The sequence below is a fragment of the Oryx dammah genome, unplaced genomic scaffold (assembly GCF_014754425.2).
Source record: "Oryx dammah isolate SB20612 unplaced genomic scaffold, SCBI_Odam_1.1 HiC_scaffold_28, whole genome shotgun sequence".
NCBI classification, from domain to species: Eukaryota; Metazoa; Chordata; class Mammalia; order Artiodactyla; family Bovidae; genus Oryx; species Oryx dammah.
Window position 1 is genome coordinate 18883180 of NW_024070212.1, and position 12117 is coordinate 18895296.

The following is a 12117-nucleotide window of genomic DNA, read 5'->3' on the forward strand; positions in this document are numbered from 1 at the left end:
AACAGGAAAAAAGTATTTAATACTTTAACAAAATGCAAAATAAAACTCACCAAGTTACAAAACGTAAATTCCTTTGGTTCAATAATCACACCACTATTTTACCTTCCAATGGCTACAAACATCATCCCTTCAAAGTGAAGTCAGACTGTTTCCCTCATACGAAGACATCATGTCAAAACCATCACATACCCCACTGTTCAGCGAAACTGTTGACAACCCACAGGAGACAGAGCTGTTGGGGAGGAAAAGGGGGAACAGGTTGGTCTGAAGAGAAAAGGGGGACTCTACACATGCAGAACAAGTCGGGGGGTGGGGGGGCTCTGTGCTGGGTCACTATGGTAGGAATCATACTCCTGTACATGCTACATGAGGCTGAGGACCTTGGTACAATTACATAGAAACAGACAATCGAGTGACCCTGAGCACTCCCAGGGAAACAGAAACAAAAACAAAAAACCAGAGGGGCTGAGGTGAGAAAGGATGGTGGCAACGGGACAGAAACCAGGGAACACCAGTTTTGCAGACAGGGAAATGAACTTAAAGGAGTGAGTGTCTGGACAAAAGACAGTTTATGGCACTCGGTATGAAACTTCGTTTCCTTCTACTCTGTGCAAGAGGAGAATGAGATGGGTAAGAAATCAGTAGAGCCGGGGCTCCCATGGTATTTTTGCCATCTTTTGGGAAGAGTGCCCCGGAGATCTTAAGGTCTTCCCAGGTGTCTCCTGAACCAGAGGTCTTCTGGATCCCTGTGGCTCTGGCTCAGAGGAATCCAGGAAAACTGAGAGCTAGGCCACCTGATCAGGACCGAAGACAGGGGCCTCTAATCTGCCGCTAAATAATCCTGAAACAGTCACAATAAGCCAATAGAAATTTAGCCATCTGGGATCAGACACCATCACCTAATTGGGGGGCAGAGAGAGGAGTCATGGAGGTGGAAATGAGCTAAAGGCTAAAACTAGAATAAGCTTAAGGTAGGTATTGTATTCAATAAATACTTGAATTAATAAGAGAATAAATGAATACTGGAGACAATGCATGTTTGGTTCCATGAGAAATACTGGTTCTGTTAAAGAGCCTGACTGAGGGCACTCTTGGGGTATACATTATTTCTGTGCCACTCTGCTGCACCTGTATGTTACTACATTATGTAATACATACAAATGTATGTTATTACATCATGACCCTGGCAAATGAAACAAATGATAGTCAGTGCGGATTTTAACAGTTAAATTAAATAATAAAATTTGTCTGATTGGTTGAGATTGTGGGGGAAAAAGGTAGAAAGCCAGCTCAGCTTTCCTTCTCTTCTTTCTCCTCCTAGCAATGACAACAGTACACCAGATCCTAGAACAATGGAGAAGACAGACCTGCTGAAACATCTCAAAACATGCATTCAGGACGGTTCAAGCAACCTCTCTCACTTTCCCCTTCCCTCTCAGCAGTCATTTCTTGGACAGGGAGGCAGTGGTAGATTCTGACAGCGAGATCTGACTACATTTCTCAAAGATGACCTCGGCTGAGAACTTCGGCAGCCCCTGATCGAGGGGGCACTCGTCCACCAGGCTGTTCATGGGCGTGGGGGGCAGTGGAGGCTCCTCCTCATCTTGACTCAGTCCAGAAAGCAGGGAGTTGCCTGCCCTGTCCAATTCTTTGTCCACCTGCTCCCTTGACACACCCTCTGTCTCAGGCTGTCCTAAAGGGATGTCCGTGGAGTCAAAATACGCTGACAGGGCTTCCTGGAGCAGAGGCAGAACTTTCTTTCGAGAGATCTGGGTGTTGCCTTGAAGATAGGCTTGGAGATTAGGGTGGCTGCTTGGGACAGGGGTCAGCTTCAGGGACGGAGAGTGGGAACGTTCCAGGACTCCACAGATCTAAAGAGGAGACAAGATGGGGAGATGGTATATAAGGTGCCGAAGCAAAAGGCTGAGACTTCTAAGAGACTTCTCTAGCAGAGGAGAAAAAAAAAATTTTTTTTTTAAATTTAAATTAAGTCATCCAGAGTTGTTTTATTGCTTGCACATCAGCTAATACTGATTACTAATACACAGTATTTTAGAAACAGAAGAAACATTTGAGACCATATATTTCATCTTATTAGTAAGTAAACAAAAGTCCAGAGAAATCTGATGTCTTGAACACAGACGATGGTAGAGTCTGAACCAGAATCTGGGACTCCCCGCTCCTCAGATTTTGTTGTTTCCAAGGGTACTGCGCTGTTTAAAAACTTGAACTCTATTCTTAGCTGAGATGGGCCAAGCATCTGCATTGAAGTCAGGGGAACGACAGAGGCAGAAAGAATGAATAGATCAAATGGGGCTAGGAAGTATGCCAGGCACTGTGCCATGTCTAGCCATTTTCAAACACTAATTTTCTCAATCCTCACAACTACCTTACTGGTTGGTATTACTATTACCCTCATTTATAGTTAGGGAAACTGAAGCTTAGATAGATTAAGTAACTTGCCAAAGGTCAACTCTGAATGAAGCAAAGCTGATAGCTGAACTCAGGTCTGTCACTAGAGCAGTGCTCTAAATTATTATATACCATTCTTACCAAAGGAGAAAGAGAGGAAACGGTAGGGCAGACGGTGAAAAGAGGACTACCATTTCCCAGCACAGAGGCAGCCAGGGCAATGGTAAAGTCATCAGAGGGACTGTGACAGGCAGAAGAGGGGAGATTCAGGAAAGTGGGGTCAAACCACCCTTTCCTTCATGACATGATTACTAAGAGTACCTTGTGCCCAGCAATGAACTTCACATATGATACTATGTTTCACGATCACATCACACTAGGTAGTAATATGCTGTTTATGGACTCAGAAGTCAACTGACTTCCCTTTGGTCAAAGTGCCAGTAAGTGGCAAATCTGGGACAGGAAAGCCTACTTATCTACCTTTAAAAGGGTAGTTCTTTCCACAATGCCAAACTTACTTTCCATTGAATGAAATTATGTTTGCTTCCTGGAGGAGAAGATAAAGACAGAGAGAGGTGGGAAAAGGCAGACATACCTTTTATGAACAAAAAGATTATTTGGCTGTATCCAGACTAGTCTAGCAGTCCTCATTGCTAAGAAATCCAAAGAATCTCTGGACTGCCTTAAGTCCACTTTTAAATTCTTCCCTGAGTTTATGAGTAACCAACAGAGGAAAAGAAAGGTGGAGAAGTGAGAAAGGTGGCCAAATGGAAGATCAGAGTTAAAAACCAAACCTGCTCCTCAACTACTCTGCACAGTTAGCACAGAGTAACTAATCCTTGCTCGGTTAAAGAGTAAAAAAGGTTTCTCTTCTGTTTTCAGTTTTCAAAGCAATAAGGTAAAAGAAATTGATTTCCAGGAGTTAGGAATTAGTGATTAAATCAAGTTTTAACTCCAGATTTATAACAGGTTCTTTTAGCGCAATTTCAAGTCCTACTAAGTAGGAATTGTGTCTCTAATTTTCTTTGGAATCTCTGTTTCTCACCAATAGCATGATTAAGGATAGTCATGTATAGAGAAAATGGAAAAAAGGAAGGAGGGGAGATTCTGGAAACAGATCAAGGACCTCTGTATAAATACAAGAACCAAGGAGAGGTCTTTATAGAACAGAGCAGTGCACACAGGCTGAACTCCATAGGGCCCCTAGGATAGAGACTCACCGTCATTCGAAGTGCTGCGTGGGGACAGAAAACAGCCAACTGCCGCACTGGCTCATTGTAAGTGCTGAAAAAGATAGTCATGGCAACCAGGGCATCGCAGCTGTGAGCTTGGCAGAAGGCATGGAGATCTGCAAGGAGGCCAGACCTCTGCAGAAAAGCCTAAAGCAGAAGAAACAGACAGGGCTGAGGGCTACAGCTGGACCCTCGTTATCCCCACAGAAGATGCTTATGAAAGGCTTCTTTGCATGATAACCTGGGACTTGTACTCCATAAAAAAGGTATCTAGTATTTACTCTGTGCTATGTATGTGCTGGAAGGCAACATATAGAATGAGGAGAATATAGGCTTTGGGTTCAGACAGAATTGGTTTGAAAATCAGCTCTACTGCTTCTCAGTTATACGATCAAGGATCCCTGATCATAAGTTTCCTCATGTAAAATGAGGACAAATTATTTATCAAACATGATTGTTTTAAGAACTAAAAAATGATAATGTAACTAACATGCTGGGCATGTCCAAGGCTATCTTGCTCTTGCAGTCAAACAAGCAAGGTCTTTGCCTTGTGGATATTTTTATTCTAAATAAAAATAGAATACAAATGGTGCATACAAATAAGTACAGACATGACAACTGCATCCGTGGCTCTTTTTTCTTTGTCTATATCCTTCTCCAAAATCTCATGCGGTATTTCCTCCAATGAATAATACCACCAGCTGCTCCAGACTAGGGCTTTTCTTTATTCTTGGTATTTCTAATGAGCCAATTTATACTGTGATTATGGTACTTGGAAAGCCTTTCGTGTTCTTTTCTTTTTTCCTCTAGTTTTTCTTTTTATTATAAAAAAAGTTTTTTTAAAGAAAGTTTTTGGCTGTGCCATGTGGGATCTTAGTTCCCAGACCAGGCTCTGAACCCCTGCTCCCTGCAGTCAGAGTGCAGAGTCCTAACCACTGGACTGTCAGGGAATTCCAAGCCTTTTGTGCTCTTCTGTTTGATTCCCGAACTAAGTTTTGAGCAGCAAGAGAAGAGGCCAAACTATTATTTTTTTAGTTAGTGTTTTTTACATGTTATTTAGGAGAAAGCTGTGCAGTCTATGAAAGTATGTGTTTAGATCAGGTTGTTGACTGACTTAACGCAATATAATACGGAACTAGATATTAAAATACCACTATCAGAGTTATATTCGTTCACCCATTTGACAGATTCACTGGGCATCCATTATGTGTCAGGCACTGTCACAGTGCTGGAGTTATACCCGAAACAAAACAAACAGGGTCCCTGCTTTGGGGGAGTTGATAAACTAGCAGAGGAATAGAGACAAAACACAAGGAAACCATGAAACGTGATTATTTCAGGGTGCTGAGTGCTATGAAAAGGACACACAGGAGCCTCTTGGCAGGTTAAGACTCCATGCTTTCCACTGCAGGGGCCCAGGCTTGATCCCTGGTCAGGGAACTAGATCTTGCAAGCTGCATGGCCAAAAATAAAAAGTAATTCTTAGAGACTTTTGAGCACAAAGGGTATTACTTTAGTTAGGGTAATCAGCAAAAACCTTTTAAAGGAGGAGACACCTGAGCTAAGTCCTGAACGAAAAGAAGGAGCCAGCTCTGCAAAAGGAGTGCAAAGGCTCTGGGCTGAGAGCGGGTTTAATGGTTCTGAAAAACAGAAAGCAAACTGGGGTGGCTGCAGTACTGTGAGTGCAGGAATGGGGCTGGGATGAGCAGACATCAGAGAAAAAGGATGAAGGCCTGATCAAAGATGGCCCTTTAAAGCACAGTGAGGCCTTTAGATTTTATAGAAGTGTGAAGAAAAGGCAGTAAAGGGAGGAGGGCCAATAGGATCTGACACGTCTTTTTTTTGTCCATGCCTCATGGCTTGCAGGATCTCAGTTCCCCAACCAAGGACTGAACCCAGGCCAGAGCAGCCAAAGCACTGAATTCTAACCACCAGACCACCAGGGAATGCCCCTGGATCTGACTTATGTCTTAAAAGAGATCACTCTGGCTGCTGTGGGGAGAACGGTTTGCAGGGGCTGAAAGTGGAGACAGGGACACCAGTGTGGGGTCACTACAGGTCACTGGGGGTCTCACACTGCAGTGAGAGATGATGGACTATGGAGTTACAGTAGAGATGGAGAAAAGTAGGTACGAGAGATATTTTGGAGGCAAGCTAGGAATAAGGGACAGGCTACAAACAAAACTGAAGGTTTTCTCTCTCCACCCACACCTACATCTTGCTCTTACCTCCATATCCATATATATTGCACTAATGGCCACCTTAGTGCCTTGTCTGGAGATGGTCTTCTGGTCCTTTCTCAGCATCTGCTCTGTGGTCAGTCCTAGAAATTGGATGTGAGACTAAGGGTCAAACAAGAGAACCAAGAGAACCCAAGGTCCTAGGATCAGGAAGGTGAGGACACCAAGACAGGTCAAGGAAGAGGAAAAACACAGTCGCTCTTTGAGGCAAAGAACAGGGCTCATAACTCAGGATGTAATTCTAGAATGGAAATTTACTTTAAATAAAAAATTATTTTCAATTACTGGGTCACAACAGTTACCTTTAGAACAAGGGACTTTGGGGAGCAGGGAAAATGGAAGAAGAGAGGCTTTTACTCCTGATTTTCCCCTTTCTGGGTTGTTTCACTTTTTTCTAAAAGTACATGTGGGACCTTTTTAAATATCCACAAGCAGTGAAAGAAAGTTCCTCAGTCATGTCCACCTCTTAGACTGTAGCCCGCCAGGCTCCTCTGTCTATGGAATTCTCTAGGCAAGAATAATGGAGTGGGTTGCCATGCCCTTCTCCCAACCCAGGGATTGAACCTGGCTCTCCTGCACTGCAGGTGGATTCTTTACTGTCTGAACCTCCAGGGAAGCCTGGTGGTCCATTTCTTTCTCTTTTTTTTAAAATATCAACAAGAGATAGCTGAGTAAAAAAAGTCATGGAAGTTTTTCTTCTTTTATTTTGTCCTTTCTATTATTGTTTTTGTTTAGTCGCTAAGTCGTGTCTGACTCTTTGCAACCCCACAGACTGCAGCACGCCAGGCTTCCCTGTCCTTCACTATCTCCTGGAGTTTGCTCAAATTCATGTCCATTGAGTCAGTGATGCTATCTCACCACCTCATCCTCTGTCTCCCCCCTTCTCCTCCTGCCTTCATTTTTCCCCCAGCATCAGGGTCTTTTCCAGTGAACTGACTCTTTGCATCAGGTGTCCAAAGTATTGGCACTTCAGCAGCAGTCCTTCCAATGAACATTTAGGGTTGATTTCCTTTAGGATTGACTGGTTTGATCTCCTTGCAGTCCAAGAGACTCTCAAGAGTCTTCTCCAGTACCACAATTCAAAAGCATCAATGTCCTTTGTATATTCACCCTAAATGTTTCTTCTGCTTCCCTAACCAGTGATCTAGAGCTCCCTCTCGTAATTCAATATGGTTGACCCTCTGTATGCAGGCTTCACATTCACAGATAAGGAGGGCTGGCTGTAGTCATATATTTTGCTATTTTATATAAGGGACTTGAGTTCATCCAAGCATTCTGGCATCTTTGAGGGATCCTGGAACCACTTACCTGCAGATCCGAGGGACAACTATATTCCTTCAGCATACTTATGTCTATATATATATATTTTTTTAAATATTCATTTTTTTTGGCTGTGCTGGGGGTTAGCTGCAGCATGTGGGATCTAGTTCCCTGACCAAGGATGGAACCTGGTCTCCCTGTATTGAGAGTGCAGAGTCTTAACTGCTGGATCACCAGGGGAGTCCTTAAATGTCTATATTTTCTGATAAGACTGAAAACCTCTGAGACTCTTTAATATATTCCTTCTTATCCACACAACATACTAGCCAGCTTCTTTCTGGTGTAAAGCTTAAACCAGTCAGCATGCTCTGACATTGTTTCGCTGGTTTTCAAGCATATAATGAACAAGGCTTTTGTCCACTAGTTTAATACTTCATACCTGATACATCAAACTTGGCCTTTTGCAGAGAATCAAAGATGTCATTTCTGCTGGGCAGATCTGGGAAGAGGGCCTCTAGCTTCTCTACACAGTGGCTGTCCTTGAGGGTTGCCTTTCCAACCTTCAGGTCCATGTTCACACAGTCCAGGAGGATTGTTCCTGCGGAGAAGGAGCATGGCAGAACTCAAGTGCTGCGGCACTCCATTCCCAGCAACTAGAGCACACGTCACCCTCAAACCCAGTGGACACAATACCTAAGGAGACTGTATGGCAACTCACGGAAAACAAAACAACCGGGCCAATGTCCTGAGTGAGACATCCCAAATCCAAACTGAAATGGAGGCACAGAAATGGGGAAAAGGTAGAAAGGAAGTGTGAGTATCTCAATTCCTGGAGATTTTGAAACCTAGTTAGAGAGAGATGACCTCTCTTCCATAGGCCAAATTCCAGCTGGAACAGATAGTTGAATCCAGTTCTCTCTCTTTTTTTTTTTAACAAATGGAGAAAATAAGAACAAAAAAGGTTAAGAGATTTGTGCAAGGTCATAGAACTACTTCCTGGGCAGAAATGGTATTAGAATTCATTTCCTGCTTCTTTGGCTAGTCCTCCTTACACTATACAATGCTATTAATAGGCAGCTTCTAGGTCTGTTGTTTCATGCTTCCTTTCTACTCTCTCCAACAAAATATTCACCAGGCCTTCAAAGGACAAAGTACTTGAAAGCCTTTATAATGCCTAACTGCTCCTTGAGAAAGAACCTCCTTCGTTATGGACTAAGTGGCTTTGAGAGAGTATGGTCAGGCTGGAGGACTCTAGACTTCACTTTCCCTTCTCTGGGATGGGATAAAGGGTCAGGTCCCAACCCCCAAGCCACCCTCACCATGAAGAAGGGCTGCAGTTTGCCTGTCCAAGATCTCTGGTGCCCCCTGCAGGATTCTCTCGGCCACCAGGGTAGCGCAGGAGCCCACCAGCTCAACTGAAACAGGGCAGGGAGGGCAGTGTCTCTGATCGATGGGCCGATGGTCTAGCACCTCTGCCACTGCCTCCTCTAGGGCTGCGTCACTTCTGTGTGGGAAAGGGGGGTGTGGGGGAGAAGAGAAAGAGAGACAGGTAGGGGCACTCCAGCCGCACCTCCTCATGCAGAAAATACAGACATGCTAGGCGAACACGCAGATCTTTGATCACTTCCACCGCTGCCCCACTCCTCTCAGTTCTTTTCTTAAATACTGTAACTGAGGCCATCTTCAAATACTGCATAAGTGAATTTGACAAAGTATCAGCTACCCATAACTCATCCACATGTTTGATGTGCCTTTCCAGTTGACACCTGGACACCCAACATCTAAATCTCTCCTGTTTCCTCAATTCACTTAATATCCAAATTTCATGCAGCTCACAGGATCCTATGGCTTTTGGCTCAATTCCCATCCATTCTCTTCTCTCCAACCCTCTGCTACTGCCTTATCTAGGCCCTCAATATCTCTCATCTGAACTAGTCCAATAGTTCCTTAACCAAACATTTGCTTTCAGGGTCCTCCTACACTGTCCTCCACAAGGCATGATCATTTGAAAAATGCAAATTTGGTTCTGCTAAGACCTGGAATAAAGAGAATTGACAATAGCTCCCCGCTGCTCTAAAATAAAGTCTAATCTCCTGGAAGAGCCTACAAGGTCACCATGATCAGGCCCCTGCCTACCTTTCTAGTTATCTTTTTAATGTCCTGCTTCTCCCTCATAGTTCATGTTCCAGTCATGCAAAACAAATCCCAGTTCTCCCAAGTCACCATACTATTTCATGCCTCCCTGCATTTTGCTTATCTGAATGTTCATTACTCTGCCTGGATACTTTTCCTAATTACCTCACCTCCTCATACACCAAGCAAACACCGAGTCTTTCAAGACTGAGATCAAGGATCCATTATGTTAGAAAAACTTTCCTGACACCCTCCACTCCCTACTTGCATATTTAACCACTCCATCTTCCATGTGCCTACTGTCCCCTAAATGACAGTTACCACTTACCTCTAACACCCATTACAATGACCCATTTGTCTAGTTCCCTCCTCTGACTGACAACTGCTTGAGAACAGAGACTTCACTTCACCTTCATCCTCTAAACAGAAGTTTATTAATGAGTGAGCGGATAGATGGACTAGCGCCCGAAGGCTGTCCTCTGTCAGTACCCCTGCTATAACCAGTGTGCTCAAGGAAAAAAATATACATATTTGTAGGAGCCAGAGACACTCGGAAAGATCTGTATTCGTATTGCTTTGCTGGCCAGTTTTTTCCAATCCTAAATTAGGGATGGAATTATTATAGGTGTGTATGTACATTTGTTAAATAGCACTAATGAGATACCGCTTTATGAAGGAAATGATCTTGCTAATTTTTAAAAAATACAGAAATGGCAACTCACTCCAGTGTTCTTGCCTGGAGAATCCCAGGGACGGGGGAGCCTAGTGGGCTGCCATCTATGGGGTCACACAGAGTCGGACACGACTGAAGCGACTTAGCAGTAGCAGCAACCATTATTCAAAGGTTTTTATTACAATAAATCTACCATGAAATCTTAAAACAATGATACCAAAAGTAGATCTAAATTATTTCTGAGTTATCCTTTAGTTTGAACTCTTCATGTTTCTATTTCTTTTTCTTACTTGTATAATTAAAGAAGTGACAATATTTTTTACTGCCTTTCTATATCTGGTATCACCCATCAATTATGATTAGCCCATGAGATCCCTGAGTGCAAACATTCCTCTTCTCTTTGAAAATCTTACTCATCACAGCCCATGGCACACGGTAAGTATCAGCTTTATTTCTTCCACTTACTTGGCTAAGACATGATGGTCAACAAGGATGAGGGTAAGCTGGCCGGCCTGGTGCAGTGCATGGAGGTCAATCTCATCCCGGAAAATCAAGAGTGACTCTGGAATGTGAATCTTCTGAAGGAAGAAGACATTGTCACCTCGTAGAGGTAGCTCTGAACGTTTTATATTTAAAACTGGCACAAAGACTTCCTCGGCCTCAGTTGTCTGGATAGGAAAGTGAAAAGAAGGTATGGCTGTATTATGTGACAGGACAGGAAAAAGACCACTGGGACTAAGGGAGACATGATCTTGGGGAAGTTACTGCCTTCCTCAAAGCCGCAGTTTTCCAGTCTGATCAAAATAAAAGGATGACCCTTACCCTCTTTCCTTCTTAGCAATAACATGAAGGTCAACAAGACAACTCACGGAAAAGGCCTAGTTCCAGATGCTGCAGGGAAGAGACTATCGGTCCTCCAGAGCTGACATGGGCGTGAGGTATACACAAAGACCACTGACACCCATTGCTGTTCATTCGCTAAGCTAGGTCTGACTCTTTGCGACCCCATGGACACAGGCTTCCCTATCTCCACTATCTCCCAGAGTTTGCTCAAATTCATGCCCATTGAGTCAGTGATAACTCAATAACTGACTGTGTGAATATTGCTTTATGGTTTACAAATTCTTCAAAATACATCCGCTCATTTGATCCTCACAGCAACACTGCAAAGTATTATCATTTCAGATTGTATAGTTACTGATATGAGACTCAGCAAAGTTAAGGGATCTGAGTTACCTAAGGCTAAATGCTATCAAACAGCAGAGCTGGGTTTTGAATCCAAATCTTTTCATTCTAAGGGACTCTGTTCTTAGGTACTCACCTTTGCCAGGTAAAAAGCCAGGGCAAGGGCTGACACCATGGAGTCCAAGTCACAGGCTTCATTTCCCAGCACAACATGTATGGGTCGGGACTCCTAGAGAGGTGGGAGAATGGGATTAACAAAAGCATCCTCTAATCATTTCCATTTATCTAATACCCATGTAGGGCTGCACACACATCCTCTCACTGATCTTCATAGAGGAGGTAGGTCAGATATTCTTATGGGTCCTCATTTCACGGGTCAGGATATTAGCTAAAAGGGCATGTGTTCTAGCCAAGCTTTAAGCATTCCACACGTGTCTACTTAGTGGAAACGTAGTCCTTCCTCTCACCACACTGTCTCCTTGAATGTTAAACTTTCAGAAGAGCAGTAAATAATTCTGATTCTTATGTTCCTTGGGATACTCAAGGAGTAGTCAAAGGTACAGCATCTGGTGTAGCTGATGTATTCAAACCATATCAACTCTGGTTTGTACTTTTTTCCTATTTTCAAATAGGGAAAAGAATCTTTTTACTTCTAAATGAGAATAGGTGAATAGACTTTGAAAATAAAAGTAAAAATAAGATCAAGTCCTTATCCAAATATCTAGTCCATGAAATTCCCCCTACTCAGAGGAGTGTCAATGATAGCCAGATTAACCAACACTCTCACACCCAAGAAACTGATACTTTCTCCAATGGGTTCAGGATAAAACAAAAACAATTGCTGCTGCTGGAACTTTTATTTTTAAAGCTTTGAAAATCCAGCTGCTGATAAGAACTCTGAAGAGGGAGGCACATCTGTTGTTATTATTAACCTTGTTATTTTGCATCTCCCTATCGGACTTTAAATAAAATACACTAAAAC

General features: G+C 43.1%; 1 protein-coding gene across 2 annotated transcripts in view; it reads right to left on the reverse strand.

Annotated features, from left to right (window-relative positions):
• PRUNE1 (prune exopolyphosphatase 1) overlaps window positions 1–12117 on the reverse strand; it is a 19831-nt gene continuing 7714 nt past the window's right edge. Inside the window, exons 3-9 of one of the 2 annotated variants that reach the window (XM_040230735.1) lie at window positions 11272–11364; window positions 10416–10618; window positions 8464–8648; window positions 7584–7742; window positions 5873–5967; window positions 3633–3791; window positions 1–1871 (exon numbers count right to left, since the gene is read on the reverse strand). In XM_040230735.1, coding sequence (XP_040086669.1) covers window positions 1443–1871; window positions 3633–3791; window positions 5873–5967; window positions 7584–7742; window positions 8464–8648; window positions 10416–10618; window positions 11272–11364 — 1323 coding nt within the window. In that variant the 3' untranslated portion in view covers window positions 1–1442. The other variant, XM_040230736.1, reaches the window with a different exon arrangement.